Source organism: Nymphalis io, chromosome Z (genome assembly GCF_905147045.1).
Source record: "Nymphalis io chromosome Z, ilAglIoxx1.1, whole genome shotgun sequence".
Classification (NCBI taxonomy): Eukaryota; Metazoa; Arthropoda; class Insecta; order Lepidoptera; family Nymphalidae; genus Nymphalis; species Nymphalis io.
In genome coordinates this window covers 8095854-8114001 of record NC_065918.1, presented here as the reverse complement: position 1 = coordinate 8114001, position 18148 = coordinate 8095854, and the positions used below count along the sequence as shown (strand labels likewise).

General features: G+C 34.5%; 1 protein-coding gene across 2 annotated transcripts in view; it reads left to right on the top strand.

The window, feature by feature from the left end:
* Window positions 1-18148, top strand: part of LOC126780733 (dipeptidase 1-like) — a 74989-nt gene that overhangs the window by 46173 nt on the left and 10668 nt on the right. For both annotated transcript variants that reach the window (XM_050505401.1, XM_050505402.1), the window contains 2 exons: window positions 12450-12591; window positions 14465-14621. In XM_050505401.1, coding sequence (XP_050361358.1) covers window positions 12450-12591; window positions 14465-14621 — 299 coding nt within the window. The remainder of the gene's footprint in view (window positions 1-12449; window positions 12592-14464; window positions 14622-18148) is intronic.

Genomic DNA, 18148 nt, shown 5'->3' with positions numbered 1-18148 from the left:
TTAAACATTTAAAACAATTACTAAAATAAATGATATTTAGTTGTAGAACTAAAGATGAACAAAATGACCTAAAACATCATGCAAGAGGTGCTTGGTATCAGTGAGTGTGATTTTGTGGAGGACCTTTATGCCAATCATGATGCATTTAACCTGCATAAGGAAATAAAATCTTTGGTAGGACACAAAAAGACCACTCACCAACTTACGGACGAAAATAATATTCCCATATTAGATATATCAGGAAAAAAACACCTATGGGAACAATACATTTCAACAATGTTTGCCGACGATTTTCGAAGCATAGCGGTAAATTGTGATCCAAATGAGGGATATCATATCCTGAAAAATGAAGTCACAAACGCTCTTAAAAAAGCTAAAACGGGAAAATCAACCGGACCGGATAATGTTCACATAGAGGTACTCAAGCTTATTGAAGACGAAAATATTGACTTCCTTGTTAAATTCTTTAACTTGGTATACGACTCTGGCCACTTACCCAAAGACTGGCTAACCTCTACTTTTATTACGCTTCCTAAGAAGACCAACGCAAGAAGGTGCGAAGAGTTTAGAACGATTAGCCTTATGAGCCAAGTATTGAAGCTATTTCTGAATATCATCCACGAGCGAATAAGAGCTAAATGCGACGAACATCTCGCAGATAGTCAGTTTGGCTTTCGAATATTAATTTCAGTGGGCACGAGAGAGGCTCTTTTTGCAATGCAGGTTCTCGTACAAAAATGCAATTTTTTCTTTGTTTCATCGATTACGAAAAAGCCTTTGACAGAGTAATAACGACCGTCTAATTGCAATATTACATGATATCGGCTTAGATGACAAAGATGTACGTATTATCCAGAATCTGTATTGGAACCAGAAGGCTACGTGTACGACTTGTCAATGAGGTGACTGATGAGGTAGATATAAAGAAAGGAGTCCGACAGAACTGTATATTATCACCCACGCTATTTAATTTGCAATTGAAGCAATTGAAGGCCAAGAATGTGGAGTCAAAATAAATGGCCGGTATATTAACAACATCAGATACGCTGACGATACAGTCCTAATAGCATCATCTCCTGAAGAGCTGTAATTAATTATGAGCCGTGTTAATGAGTGCAGTGAAAACGCTGGTCTGAGGATGAACCTATCAAAAACGAAGATATATATGGTGTTATCTAAACATAGCTTCGATGATATTTTTTTTTTTTTTTTATATTCGCCGGGAGGGCAAATGACTCTACTCCACCTGATGGTAAGTGGTAGTAGAGTCCAAACGCGACGACGGCCAGTAGCCCGCAAGATGCCTCTTCACGCCTCGTTTGAAGGAACCCGGGTTGTAAGAGGAGGGGAACACGTGAGCTGGTAAGGAATTCCATTTTTTGGAAGTGCGACAAAGAAAGGAGTTGCCAAATTTCTTTGTTCGCGATGGAATTGATGTCACAGTTAGGCGGTGACATCGAGAACCAGCTCGCGTGGACTTAAGAAGGAAGGGGGAAGCGGGAATTAGAGAGAATAATTCCTCAGAGCACTCGCCGTGATACAGTCGATAGAAAGCGCTCAGTGCTGCTATCTCACGACGCAAATGTAAAGGTTCAAGGGTGTTTGTGACCTTTACGTCGCCAATAATGCGTACGGCACGTCGCTGCAACCGGTCTAAGGCCTCAAGTAGGTACTTAGCGGAGCCATCCCAAAGGTGTGAGCAATATTCCACGCAAGACCGTACCTGTGTTTTGTACAGCAGGCACAGTTGTTGTGGCGTGAAAAAGCGCCGCACTTTGTTCAGAACTCCGAGTTTCCGTGAAGCTGTTTTTATAACAGCCTCGATTTAATCCCTTGGACTAAGGTCGCAGCGAACGTCAATCCCCAGCATGGCGATTTTGCTTTGCATCACCAGCGGAGTACCACAGAGGGAGGGAAGAGGGGAAAATGTTGACTTTTTCGCCGTGAGAGCGCATACCTGTGTTTTCTTGGCATTAAACTCAACAAGATTATCAGAGCCGCATTTGGCGATGAGCTCTAACGTCCTATCGAGTTCAATGACAAGATTCTCCCGCCTCTCCTCAGTTTCCGCCCGCCCAGCCACTGCGCGTCCGTGGTATCCACCATGCACTGTACTATCGTCTGCATAGCAATGTATGTTTCCAAGGGAGAGCATATCATTGATATGCAAAAGAAAGAGTGTGGGAGATAGCACAGATCCCTGTGGGACCCCAGCATTCACTACATAGAATTGTGAAGCGCAACCATCTACTAAAACACGAAGGCTACGCTTGTGTAGGAAGCTGGCAATCCAGGTGCATAGCTGAGCAGGCAGACCATATGCCGGTAGCTTGGAGAGAAGACTTCTGTGCCAGACCCTGTCGAAAGCCTTGGAGATATCGAGGCTGACAGCCAACGATTCTCCATGCTTGTCGATAGCTTCACCCCAGAGGTGTGTTACGTACGCTAGAAGATCACCTGTGGACCGTTTTGGTCGAAACCCGTACTGACGATCATTAAACAGACAGTGATCTTGTAGGTAATGGATCAGTTGGTTGTTTAAAATCCGTTCCATCACCTTACAAAGTACTGAGGTGATAGTTATTGGCCGATAATTTGCCGGGTCAGACCGATCCCCTTTTTTGGGAACCGCTTGCACATTAGCTCTTCTCCAAGCCTCCGGCACACTTCCCGAAGAGAGAGAAAGTTGGAACACGCGCGTTAACACAGGAGACAGCTCCGCTGCGCACTTCTTCAGCACTATGGCTGGTATTCCATCGGGACCGCTAGCTTTCCGTACATCAAGTGATTGCAGCTCCGCACGCACATCACGTTGCCTGATTTTGATGTCAGGCATCGTATGGCCACATGCAGGTATTGTAGGTGGCAGTGCACTACAATCATCGATGACGGACAATTCCGTCATCGATGATTGTAGTGCACTGAGTTTAGCCAGTGCAAAGAGCCACTGCAAAGAGTTTAGCCAGGAGATCAGCTTGCTCTTGCGGACTGTGAGCTAGCGATCCGTCCGGATTTCTGAGCGGTGGCAGCGAAGGTTGGCAGAAATTGTTTTGCACAGACTTGGTCAGACGCCAGAAGCTACGGGAGCCCCTAGGATGCGACACAAGGTCATGACCAATCTGTACAATGCGCTGTGCATCCGCTCTCGTGTATGCCTTTCTACAGGACTTGGAATTTTTATTATAGTTTGCTTTCAGTGAGTCAATGTTAGATGCCCCGCTAATACAGCCGTTGATCCACTTGCGATATGCCGCCTGCTTAGATGATACAGCATCGGCACATTCACGAGTGAACCAACGGTTACGCGTACTCCTACTGACGAGATCTGAGCTAGGAATGTAGTATTCCATTCCCAGCATGATCTCGCCAGCAACAGCAGCGGCACTAGCTGACGGGTCATTCCCACTGAAGCAACGTTCCTTCCAAGGGACCGACGCATAGTAATCGCGCATACCGTCCCAATCCGCCGACTTATAGTGCCAAACGCGACGTTTGCATACCGCTAGTGGCGGCAGCTTGGCCTGTGGCACTCTGGTAGAAATAAGGCTGTGATCCGAAGAGCCAAGAGGAGCCTGAACCACAACCTGATATTCCACCGGGTGAGAAGTCAGCAGAAGGTCCAGTAGAGAAGGTGCTTGCCCATCAATGTCTGGGATCCTGGTGGGCTGATCAACCAGTTGGGTCAAGTCATGTGTGAGAGCAAAAGCATGAGCAGTCCTTCCAGCATGGTCAGTTTTGAGGGATTTCAACCAGGATTCGTGGTGAGCATTAAAATCCCCCAAAAACACCAATTCCGCGTTAGGAAATTGCTCTTGCGCAGCATCTGCCACCCGACTAAGATGGTCAAATAATCGTGTCAATCAAAGTCACCATTGTGGGATCTGTAGAGGCACACGTAGACTCGGCTCTGACGAACCGGCACCTTCCGGTCACCAACCGGCACGACGGTCCACCCCGAGATTATGCGTGGCCTGGTGGGGCAGCCTCGAGAGCTGGTTAGGCACGCTCGGGCCCCTGTACTATGCCACGGGCGGCCAGCGGAACAGCCGTTTCTCCGGGTCTCCCTGTCCGGCAGGTCAATACAGTTTCCCCCGGCATTGGTTCAACAGCCGTCTCCACTGGAACAACACCCATCGCGGCAATACTCGCTCAGGCACTGGCTGTACGCTGGCTAACCTCGAAACGCGGCTGCAAGCCACTTCACGAGTTTTTCACCATGCGTACGGTGGTAACAAGCCAGGCGGATGTTAGCATCCTACCACCAGATGAGCAGATGGTCGCTCAGATATCCCTTAGTCGCCTCTTACGACACCCATGGGAAAGAGAGGGACAGTGAAATGTATTCTTTCTCCGTCACTGCACGGATGATTGCTATCATTGTAGCAGGCCAAAAAATTGAGAAGGTTCGCAAGTACAAATATCTGGGGACATGGCTTAATGACACCTGGAGCTGTGAACAGGAGGTAAAGACTCGCATCGAAATAGCTCGAAGTGCCTTCTGCACGTTGAAAAAAGTACTCTGCGATCGCAGACTTAAGATCCCTGTGCGCATACGACTCCTACATTGTTACATATGGCCTATACTTCTTTACGTATGCGAGACGTCGACAATTAAAGAAGAGCTCAAAAAACGTATAGAAGCTTTCGAGATGTGGGCATATAGACGTATGTTGTCCATTAGTTGGACTCAAAAAGTCTCGAACGTGGAAATTCTGCGACGCGTCAACCAAAAACGGCAACTTTTGGAGACTGTCAAGAAGAAAAAAGTTGCATATCTCGGACACGTGCTTAGGCATGAAAGATATGAACTTTTGCAATTCATTATGATGGGAAAAGTTGCCGGAAGGGGAGCTGTTGGGCGCAGAAAAAAGTCTTGGCTGCGCAACATCCGTGAATGGACGGGAATCGCGAGTGCTGCTGAACTCTTTCGCCTCGCGAAGAACAAGAAGGAGTATTTAAAGCTGACTCCCAAGCTTCGCTAGTCGGAGTGGCACTCGAAGAAGAAGAAGAGTTGTAGAACCGGCTTAAAAACAGAACACCTTGTAACCAACATGCGTGAAGCTAAATAAAAGCTTGTAATAACGCAATCTAGAGCCTTTAAATAAATACAACATGCATACGTTTCATAAAATATAGTTACGGCTAGTTATTTGTAAATAATACATTTTCCCCTATATTGATGTTTGCATGCCATTATCAGATTTATTATTATTTTTATATGGCTTGACTCTAGTTTTTAACTTCATTTAACGAAGTAACGGTTCGTTGATAGTCATGCAATTAAAGCGTATGCAATATGAATTGATTTTAATTAAATTTGCCGACTTATTGACACGAGGATGGAATTGAAAAAAAAACATTAAGCGTAGTGAAAGCAGGACGTAGATTAAACCGTAAATCTATGACCACAACTGATCTATCTACCATCTACGAAGTTTCAACACAAGTAAACACTAATATAATATACATACCTATCGATTTATTATTTTTGGTCGAAGGATGTTCACTTTTTTTGTTATTAAGTAGAGTTTCTTGTTACATATTTGCAGAACATGATTATAGAAAATATTTTATTCGAAATCAAAGCGCTACTTAACATTAACTATCATAGATTGCATATCAAATATTGTGGTTAACTCTTTTATATGCAGGTGTGATTGTTGCTTTGCAAATGATTCCCTGTCATAATCAAAGGTAAATCGTGTGCAGGATCTCTAAAACAACTATTCACTGCATAAAAATAAATATGAATATAAATGTAATGCATAAAAGTAAAGAATACTTATCTGGAAATTTAACCGTCGTTTTTACTAAATTTTTCTCTTAAAACGCAGATATAATTTTGAAAACAACAGAAGTAAGTCATACTTCACTAATGAATTTACAACTAATCACAAAACAAACAAGAGAATCCGAAACACCTTTTGTTTTGTTTATAAATATCCTAAAGAGAGGCAACGATATCATACATTTCTATTCTAAAAACAATTCTTGTTTCATATATTGAATTGTATTAATGATGAAGATCTAATTAATAAGTCTACGCAAGGAAGTCGCCAGCTGAAGCTTGTTTATAATATAAGTAGGATGGCGCAGTATAGAACTAGTAGAATAATATAATATAGCATTAATATAAATTTATTTATATTGATAAGAATCGTTAAACCGTTTCATTTACTCTGATAATAAAATCCTACGTATTAAGTCGAGTTATAAACTGTGTGCCAAATTTTATCCACCCTTCAGTCGTTTTTGATTGAGTAAGAAACATTCGTACATACAAATTTACAAATTTATAATATTACTAGATAGTATATAATACTGAATGAATATGCTGTTCCATATTGGAATTAACAATTCCGTTTAAGCTCTACATAAAAAATTACACATAATAACTGAATATGGTTTTTTTTGTTCTTTCAAATGTAAACGCTAAAATAATAGTTAAACAATTAAAATACAAATCCACAATTTCATAAAACAACTACATCCACGTAGTTCGAGTTTAAACCAAAACGTAGATAAAGTTAAAATACCACCAATTAAAAAGAGCGTTAAACTTTATGCAATGCAGTTGAAATTTACGAAATATTTTCAGAACGAAAAAAAGTATCGGTGATGTCCTAACTTATTGTAACAACAAATCTGAGGTGACTTCTTCAATAAAGATGTAAAGTTTCCAACTAAATTTTAAAGCCATAATCCTTGAAAATTAGCATTTAGATAGCATAGATGCTGTAGCTTGAGTTTAGCTCGTACTGCCTCGAGGGTGCCATAAAATAAAACGCTTAAAGAGCCGAACTTCCTAAAGGGGTTTCTTATTGACAATACCGCCAATTGTAGTATTTGTTTATGTAGACCATTGAGAATCTTAAAGCAATGTGCATAGCACTTTTTTGTCAGCGAATAATCTTTTGTTTATTGTTTTGAATTTTATTATTTTGTAGTCTTGAACATAACTAACAATTGAACAAAACATACGCAATTATTATTATAAGATATTAACTACTAAAAACAGAGAAAAAAATCTAAACATGCTTCGTAGTTTTTCGTGAAATTTCAGATTAAAAATAATATTATTTTTTTTTTATTTCAATTAATATGATATTTAATAAAAACCTATCGTAAACCAACACTGAGACTGAATTGATAATAAATGATTAATAGAAAGAAGCTGAATTTATTATTATTACTTAGTATTGTATAACTAAAATTATTGTACATAATTAATTTATTTAATGCTTATAATTATAATTCAATTAGTGAGTAGATTCCTTATGTATTCGTCGGTTAAAAAATTACGTAGCCCGGCAATTATAAAATATCGCAATTGATCTTTATTAAAAGAAATTAATTTGGAATAAAATAAATAAAAACAGATGTTAATAAGACATACATACAGGGGTGATATAAATATAAAATATAAGCCTATATGTACCAAAAAGGTCCCAATAAAACGACGTTAAGCGTTTGCGTCGAGTTTTATTTAAAAATCAAATTTTAGGGGAAATTTGAGAATGGTATTACAAAAGCGAAATAACGAGCGACATCAAATCCCTAGGGATTTGATGTGCATTTCGTAGAAGTACATAATATTACGTTTAACACTTGTAGAAATAATTATAGCAAACAAATTGAATATATTGTGATATATTCAATTTGTTTGTTTACATTTTATTTAATATTTCTGTCAATACTTATCCTTGAGCTATATTCAAAATTAAATGTTAACAGCTTGAGTGTAACTGGTCAGAAAGTTTATTAAAAATCAAATTCATCATTTCATTTTCACAGACCCTCCAATTAACCAAACCAAAGCAAGTCAGTAAAAACTTAGTAAAAATTGAAGTTTTGTAATCGCGCTGTTACTAAATAGTGTATTATGGTGTCAACATGGCCTGTTTCACAGACTAGTTTCTGAAACTTTCAAGTTATTTTTATTAAATTTCCTTTAATCTGAACTCTCATCGATGAGAGTTCTATTGCGTTACCGGCTGCTATCAACAAATTATCATTGGGACACAATAAATCACAAGATACATAAATTAATAGATAATAAATTTTCACATTGTATATAATTCTTGTCAAAATAATTATCTGATTAATTGAAAACATTTTCGTAAGTAAAAAGTATATTTGAAACTGCTAAAGCTGTTTGCAAAAAATACGTTGTTGGAAATTGCACAGTTCAAACCTCAGATTGCTTGGATCGATTCTAATTAAATATCAGCATTTGTTTATATGAGGGGTTTTTAGCCTTAAAATGCCACGCTTGCCAGGCGGCTTGGTGAGTCATCCTGTCACGTTGGCCTGTTCCTCACCAGCTCCTCCCACAAAGAGAGAAACTGGTGAGCAGCAGTTACCGGGAAGGACCACTAGAAGATGTGACTCGGAATTGAGTTTCTAACGGCATACTGGCGTAAAATATTGATACTGAAACATGCAGCATCGCTATCTCCCACCAGTTCGCCGTCAAAAGCCCCATTTCTCTCTCAATTAAACAATCAGCTTAGAAAAGCGATTAGCACAGGACCGGAAGTCGTATGTCCAGCAGTGGATTAATGTGGACTGAATATGATGATGATTTGTTTATATTTATGTAATATTTATAGTTATGTTGTAATATTTATTTGTTTATATTTGTTTATGTTTATGTATATACTTGGTGCCTGTCGCAACTTCGTACAGGTAAAAATGTTTTATCCCATGGTTTTTTTATGACTCCTTAATTGATCTATTTGTCATACTATACAGTGCTAGAGGCATTATATAATATATGCCTAAAGCATAGTACATAGTTTTTGAAGTAAAAACTTCTTTCGTGTTGTCCTGGTTCATCGTAGGGGACAGACTTGTGGCTTCTCGTCACTGACATGCTAATTTTAATATAATAATAATAATAATAATAATAATACTTTATTTCAGATTAAACAATCCATATTAAATTAAAATTAACATTAAATTCAAATAAAATTAAAAAATAATAACAAATAAATTAAAATAAATAATTAAAATTAAATAGATTAGTAACGAATGCTTAAACTATGTTAGTACTTAATCCTAGAATTAGACCCGCTTCACATGTACACCATTCCAGTGTTCCCAGAAGTGACTGTCCAATTTACAATGAAATCGTTAAAAGTACAAATAATTTAAGTATCGTGGAAATTAATGAGGATAATAATATGATTACAATGAGGATAATTTATGTAGTATTTACAAATAATATAAGTGCATTCTAAAAATTATTTTTTCATGTGTTTATTTAAATATCTCGTAATATTAGTAAAATTGCTGGTTTGCAAAGTGTTAATGTTAGCAAAATTTATCAACATGAAGCGTTTAAAAGTAATATGTTATTTATTTTGATTATTATTTAAACTTCTCTGAAAACTAAACTATAGGTGCCATTATTTTTTCTTCTCGTTTAAAAATACAGTTAACAAAATAATTACAATGGTTACAGTAGATTATCAATAAAAGATAGGTATGTGCTATCATTGACTGTTTTGTAGACATTTTGGAGATCTACAAAACTCTTATACAAAGTTTATGTTTAACTTTTATAATTTCGCGTTCGCTTTATAACAGCCTAGATCGACAATTTTCTCTTCGACTACGTGGACATATTAAACCATATTTAAAATAAATATCAAACAATTAAATATTAACATATTGTATAGCATATTATGTCCGTTCTAAAGCAAAAAATACAATTCATATGAAAATTGCATATAGAATTTGTAGTTTCCGAGTGTAAAGAAACAAAACATATGACGTAAGTTTGATGTACAGCAGTAAATATATAACAATTGGAGGGACTTTAAATTCCAGTCTTAACAATATCTTCTATGCATATGTAATGACTTGTCCTAACTGATTCATCAATACAGAGCCTAAACCACAGGGGTTAAAAACTTGAAATTTTAACAATTGATACATTTTCTGATGTAAATACCCACTAAGGAAGGATTTCTGAAAATTACACCCCAACAGTGTTAAAATAAGGAATGAACGGTTGTATGAAAACCCGAAAAACATTCACAAACAAGCTTCTGGTAATAAATAAATAAATACGTATTTCAGCGAGTGTTTTTGAAAATCTACCCCCTAAGAGAGTAACAAGGGATTAAAAGTTTATATAGTGACTCCGTTATTTTTTAAGTAAAAAGAATAATATTTATTATTTAAATATTCTTACGTATTTATATAGAAGTTCAACCTCAAACAGGAGAATAGGTGTGGAAACATTAGTATAAAAATGAAAAGAAAGTGATCTGCTTGAAATTTACGATTTGTGTTTCTTGATTGACTTGATAAACATGTATTGCATAGTTTTTTGAAATTCCACTCAAACGGTTAGTAATTTTTTTATTTTTGTTTTGAAGAGTTAAAACGTTTCTAGTAAGTATAGTTCAGCCATTTTGTGCAAAATATTTACATATTATACATATTCTTAGACCAGAAGTGAAAATTACTTTTTTAAATATGTTCCGGCACAAGGAATTAATACATTCGGTCGAAGATTATTAAGAATATACTATATAACACATCCACGTTTAATGCTCTTTCTATAAGCGAAAACCGTGTCAAAATCCGTTGCGTGGCTTAGTAGAAGTTAGTGGAGATACAGAACGAGGAACTTAGCAACTTTGTACTATTTATAGATGTGTATTGAAATTATTAATGACCTTAATTTTTCCTTTGCAAATACCTTAAAATTATAAATGTTAGAGTGGAGACCACGCTTAAGCAAACGTAGTGTAGAACACCCTGCGACAAAGTGAACCGACGATTTGAAAAAGGTGGCAGGTACGGGATGAATGAGGGCTGCCCAAGATCGGGATTGTTGGCGTTTTTTTTTTTCAATATTAAAAAAATATATATTACAAGGCGTTCTATGTGGACTTTCGTCCAGCAGTAGACGGCGATAAGCTGAGAAAAATATTTAAAATAATAACTAAGGATGGGTAGCAAGTAAATTTTAAAAATAATATAAATGTATAAATGTTATATGAAAATGCCGTTTTTATGTCTTTCATTTGGTCTATCAGTAATTCATATTTAAGCAGATTTTGAAATCATCATATACATCTAAATAAAATAAGTAATGCTGTCAGATATAATAATACTCGGTAGCTGCCTGGATATGGGAGAAAAGATCGCTTAGCGCTATACTGGTTGTATTAAATTACGATTCAATGTAGAAATGCAGCTAACCTTAGTGGCACCACCCCACACGCTTGTAATGTAAAGAATTTTTATTACAAAACCAATTACGGACCAAGATTTAAAGTAACGTAACAAGTCACTATAGTAATAAAACAAAGAAGAATATCACACTCATATTACGTTACATATGCAAAGAAAATAATGTTAATTAAAATAAATAATGTGCTAAGAATTTAGAAATTTGTTACTGAATAGCAGCTGCTGTCATAAATAGCAATACCGATAAATAATAGCCCAATCGCAATCCCCATTACACGGTAAATTGGCGATAATATTCTGTACATGGCTGAATTACGCCTAAACGGGGGGGCGTCATCTTTCTGAACAATGTCATGTCAAAGTTATGTGTTACAGAATCGACTGAGTTAGAAATGGTATGAAATCTTTTAAATAATAATAATGCTATTTTTGCGTTTTGCATTGTTTATCCGTTTGAGTTGTTATAGGTACATTTGTTATAGGTACTTGACATAAATGCTATGTAGCGCCACAGTCGTATCGGATAATTAGTAAATGTAAAGACGCATTGGTCACATGCCCTTTCACTCACACTCCCACTCTCTATTAGCTTTTTTATTAAAAAAATAATAATATAATAACAACAAATATTTGTTCATTGAAAAAAGTGGAATTGCGCAAGACTATAATCCACATAGGTTTGGATATCTGCTAAGCCTATACAGGTATAAGAGTGAACTAGTGTAATGAATGAAAAATGGCTTAAAGACTATTGATACCTTCTTTTAATAATGGTGACCACACACCAGGCCCGTGGCCCCATTTGCCTGCGGCGCTGTTGTTAATAAGTAACCTTATCCGGCTTATTCATTATTTGCAAATATATTAACATTGAAAAAATATTCATAATTAAGTAAGTTTTCATTTGCGATTTGTGAGTAATGTAGATTTATCTCATAATAGTTAAATAGATTAAGATATTAGTAAGATTATCTTAATATTATTATAATTGTAAATTTATTATAACATTTTGGCCGTTCAGACTTTTATTTACCGCAAACAATTCCGTAGAAAGAAATTGAAAAAAACAATAATAAAAATTAATAAACATAGCATACCTTTCATATTTTTGTCATTTTTGCTCAAATTGTTATCAACTATAGTTGAACTGTAATCGATTCATAGTAACGCCCCCATTGATAAAACATTTATATTATAACTGAACAAATTAATAATTTTAGTCTCTGAATTGTTAACAGTGAGAATGGTGAACCGCAATGAAAGAAGAGCCGTAGCCTGCGTCCTGTTGGCAGTGACGGCTGTCGTCGCGGCCGCATCATATGACCGGGAACGACTCGAAATTGCCAAGCAAATTCTTGAAGAAGTCCCTCTTACAGACGGGTAAATACGATACAAAGTACAATTTACGACCTTCCAACTAGAAAGAAGTTGTCAAGAATAGTGTCACTTAGCAAAGTATGAAAATAAACATTACTTTTATGTTCCAACTAAAATATTGTGAAATACCTAACTGTAATTAGGGCAAATGTAATCTGTTGATTAATTATTCTTTTTTATTTTCTTTTGACTTTACGTTCACTAATTACTCCCAAGTAATGTTATTCGTTGCAAGTCACACAGAGTTCTAGCTAAGTCATTAAATATTAATTCGTTTTTCGTAACTTTATTCATTATGAGTAAATATGTTATCTGATATAATTAATTTCCTATTTAACTTTTTTTTCAAATATCGTAATTTATTACTTACATTTTTTATCGCGAAACAATACTGGTGGTAGGGCTTTGTGCAAGCTCGTCTGGGTAGGTACCACCCACTCATCAGATATTCTACCGCAAAACAGCAATACTTGATATTGTTGTGTTCCGGTTTGAAGGGTGAGTGAGCCAGTGTAATTACAGGCACAAGGGACATAAAATCTTAGTTCCCAAGGTTGGTGGCGCATTGGATATGTAAGCGATGGTTGACATTTCTTACAATGCCAATGTCTAAGAGCGTTGGTGACCACTTACCATCAGGTGGTCCGTATGCTCATCCGCCTTCCTATTCTATAAAAAAAAAAAATACACTACACAAATGATTAGTGATATTGCAGGACATATAATAATAATAAAATATATTTTTGTTAACAATTAGTATATAATATAAATTAATTAATTTATTTCATAAATTTAATTACTTAAGACACCAATAACACGTACAATATACTTTACCGGTGTCCTCAACTATAACATATATTGTGCAAAAAAAATTAAACCTAGTTATTCAATCAAAGATTTTTTTTTAATTTAGATACCTAAATTTTTTTTTCGTGGTCAATTAAGTAGTTTTCACTGATTATTAAAAGGGTTACAACGACTTTGTTTTTTTATGAAAGAATTATAGGAAATTAATTAGAAACCATATAAAATGGACCAAAATAGTAAAAATTGGACCTATGAACAAAAATAGCTCTTTTCGTTAACATACTGTTGTATTGTCTTACAAAATTCGATTTCAAATTCACAATTTTTGGCGGCTTGAATAACGCTACATTTAGAATAAAATATTATTTTTTATTTTCCCTCGAAGCTCCTGCCATTTCCTAATACCAATGTGTTAATTTTTCAATAAAAAAGAATAAAATTCTATAAATATACGTATGAATAACTTGTGATACAAGCATTTGGACCATTTAAGATAGGAGAACAATTTGAAAGAATATATGAAAGTTATACTTACAAACAAGCCAAGATTAATAAGTATTTTTAAACAATAAAATGTGACTGAAAAAACGTTTTAATATAAACTTAACAAAGTTTTTAAATATTAATGAAGTAACGAACGCGAACATACATATATACATATATAAGAATTAAGAACCTCCTTTTCTGAAGGTGGTTAAAAATATTGTGTATTTATAGATATATGTTTAAACTTCTTAGTGTTTACTCGCTTGCGTCACACAAAACTGTCTACAGGCTTTGTCTTACCTAAAACAGTAACAGTACAGTAACAGCCTGTTAATGTCCCACTGCTGGGATAAGGCCTCCTTTTGAGGGGAAGGTATGGAGCTTATTCCTTACCTAAGAACGTGTCTTATATCTTAATGAGACTTTTTACATTATATTTTATCAACTAAGCATTTTTTGTGATTGTCAGGGAGGCCTAGCTGTAACTAATTTTATTGTTCTATTATTATAGTTTACTTATTATGTATCTTCGTCTACATATATATATATATATTATTTTTAATCATATAGTATATTTAAATAGGCACAACGACTTACCATGGAACATTCGTAAGTTTCTGCGCAATCAGATCAACGAATTCGAGCTGGACACTGACCTCACGCAGGTGGCGCCCTGGTCCATTTCAAAATATTCCCATACTGATTTACCTCGTCTCAGGGAAGGCATGGTAGGAGCTCAGGTAAGCACTTCTATTCGTATTTGATAATATTTAATTCTGGTAAATTCTTTAGGTAAAGATATTTTGACTAAAATTTTCATATTGACTCGATTTATGACATATAGCATTGAATTATATATCATAAACCTAAATAGATATATATATATATATATATATATATATATATATATATATATATATATATATATATATATATGTATATATACGGTAGCTTTATCTAATTATATATATATAATTCTACTCCATCCTGGTGCTATGAGAATGACATATTTTCGGATTGTCAATATTTATCTAAGCAAAGTCTGTAATGCAATTGCCAGAACGAAGCCCATACATCTGCTACAATATAAGTAACCACTTAGGGAAAGTGGTTATTTTTGACTTACTTGTAATATGATAGTGGACAGCTGTTTTAATTTATTGATTAAATAGATGAAACATTTAGAAAGCTTTTAATACTAGTCATACATACATAGTGCTGGTAAAACAATTTACACTAACGACCGTATATATATGACTGTAACGGCCATTAGTAATTATTTGAACAGACGATCGACTCGTACTTATCATATAATTTAAAAGTCTCACTATTTTCACATAAAATCAATTTACAATCTTCCGTGTCGTAGTATAGGCCAGTCGTCAGGGAGATTAAGCGACGAAGCGAAGCAATTTCGTTTTAAGTTAGTAAACAATATTTTACAGCTAGAATCAATTAATCTAAAATCTCTTTTGATTGTATAAAGTTTTCAACTAGTTATTCGTTTTAGGTAAAACAAAACTTATCTTTTTATAGGGTATTTACATCCAATCATAGTAAATTACGTCAAACATACAAACTCATGCATTATACTTGACTGCCTCGTTGGTCTGGAGTTCCTGGGTTCAAATCCCAGGTCGGGCCTTTTTTGTCTGGGTTTTTTTGTCGAAAATTCTCAGTATCATCCCGAAGTCTGGAAGTTGGAAGTGAGTACACTCTCGTGCCTCAGAAAGCACGTAAAGCTGTTGGTCCTGCTCCTGAACTATTTCCGGTTGTGTCGGATTGCCGTTCCATCAGATTATAAGTGTTAGGGTATAGACACTACACCTGTGTTTGCACACACACTTGTGCACCATAATATCTTACGCAGTTGTCCAATATCTCTGGAGGACATTATTATTACTTACTACTTGCAAATTTATCAATTACACGAATTCTCAAATAAAAGATCTTTTTCTATTCCATTACATTTCTGATAAAACAAGTTTGTTTTTTCCAAAATGTTTATAAAGAAAATTTGAAATTTAATATTATAAAAAATGATGTTTATCATACATGTAATATAAGGTGTTTTTATTTGGTTTTGTCGATTTACTTTAAAGCCATTGAATCGATTTATATAAAAATTCACGTATACTTTCAAACATCTTGGACATAATGTCAAGGCTATATAGTTTGTTTATGTGTTGTATATTTCTTGAAATACAGCTTAACGTTAAAGTAGACGGGAAGAAAATTGACAGTCCGGCTCCTCATCAGCACGCTATCAAAACAATAACAGATGAACGATATATAGAACTTCAAAATGTCTACAGAAAAGACCGCGTTATTATATTATATATTATTATAGTTTAGAGGTTAGAATATCGACTTAATGATTAAAATATGACTATAAAGAAAACTTTAGTTAATTTTTTTTATCATATATGAAGTATCAATCCTTATGAAAATGAAAAATATTTAAATTAAAGATTTTACATCTTATTATAGTAGTACCATACATGCAGATACATCAGATTAATTTTGGCTCAATACTTATTCTATTACAATATTTGCTTACATCCTATTAATTTAAGAATATTATATAACCTCATAATATTACCAGTACAAAGTTTAGACGCGTAGTTAGTAGTTGAATTTGGCTTTGACGAGAATCTAATGCATGAGTTGGGGTTGTTTCTTTTCGATTCATAAGAATTTAAGAGAGTATATTTACCCTTTTATTTATAAGTATCGATTTACTACTCGTCAAATACAGCACCATAATATAATATAATAAATATATTTTATCAACAAATATGTATTAATAAACCATAATTTATTTTGAATTATTCTATAAATTATCAATTTCTTTGATGTAACTAACTGCCTCAAAACAGGGTTAAATGAATACGTGCTTTTGACGGTACGTAATTTTAGTATAATACTGTTTTTCTTCTGAATTTTTTGGTAGTATATAATATATTTTGTTGCTCCCAAAACATAAATTTCTCGTATTATTTTAAACTACAGAAGAGACGGCGACTCTTAAGGTATCGAATTGATTGAAGCAAATATAAAATTGACTTTACCTTATTTAAGATGAAATATATATCTCCATTTTCGTAATTTTTTTTTATTTTAACTTATAATGTGTTGATAAATAAAAAATGTATTAAGTTACAAAAACCGCTTCTGATTTCATATGATAATATCAAAGTAATAATAATAATTAACTTAGCTATCCAAATTAGTGATAGGATATTGAACTTCCATTTCAAGATGTTCACGAGCTGATAGGCTGTTAACCTACTTATATTCATTCAAACCTTAAATATTGGTTCCCATAATAAATTTGGATAACATTCTAAGAATAATTTGTATAGTATGTAAAATATATGGAACGCGAAATAAAATGCTATACTACCGGTCTATGTAGATAAAAAAAGCATTGCAGGCCCAAAGAACGTGTAAGAGATGTGTGGATGAAATCTGAATTTTTGTTCGCTTTAGGCGCTCTCAAAGCGATCTAGTTACACTTCCTCGAATGACCAGGATATATATGTACATAGTTCAAAGCTTGGTTTGTGTTATAAAAGTTTCAAACTCTATCACGTATGTACACAGTTTCTATTTCATCCTATTCCGAGTAACAATTTGTTGATCATAACATTCTCAATATTCCGCTGCGATGCGGTTTATGCTTAAAACTATTTTGTAGCACATTGCTCAATATAACGTAACATTCACGTTATTAAAAATATTTCAGTATGAAAAATATTTAATATTACACAAGCTAGATAAAATAAAAAAAGTTTAATGTCGTAATACTGTTTGTATAGGTACCATTTATTATTTCTGTCGTTAAACAGTGAGTAAGGCAGTTTGGGAAGTAATTTATACTTCTTGCAGTGCTAATGCCTAAGGGTGATGGTAGCTTAAAGATATAATCAGGTTCTGAAACTGCTCTTTAGCTTTCCAAAAAAAAGCTAAAGACCAAAAAATTACGGACATTTTTTATAAGCCCAAATATTAAAAAATATAACTTTTTTTTTCGAATAATACTATGTATAATAAATCGTTTTAATCCTTAGTTAAAGTAAATGTACCAATGATGGGAATTCAACTCAACAAACAATTGAAGCTTTTTGAGAACGTAAACAATTATAAGTATCTAACTCTCCACCCTGGATATGCGTAAAATTAATACAAGGAATCCCCTCCCTCCTCCCATTTACCCTTAAAGTTGATATTCCCAAAAGTCCTTTCTCAGCGGATGATTATCTTA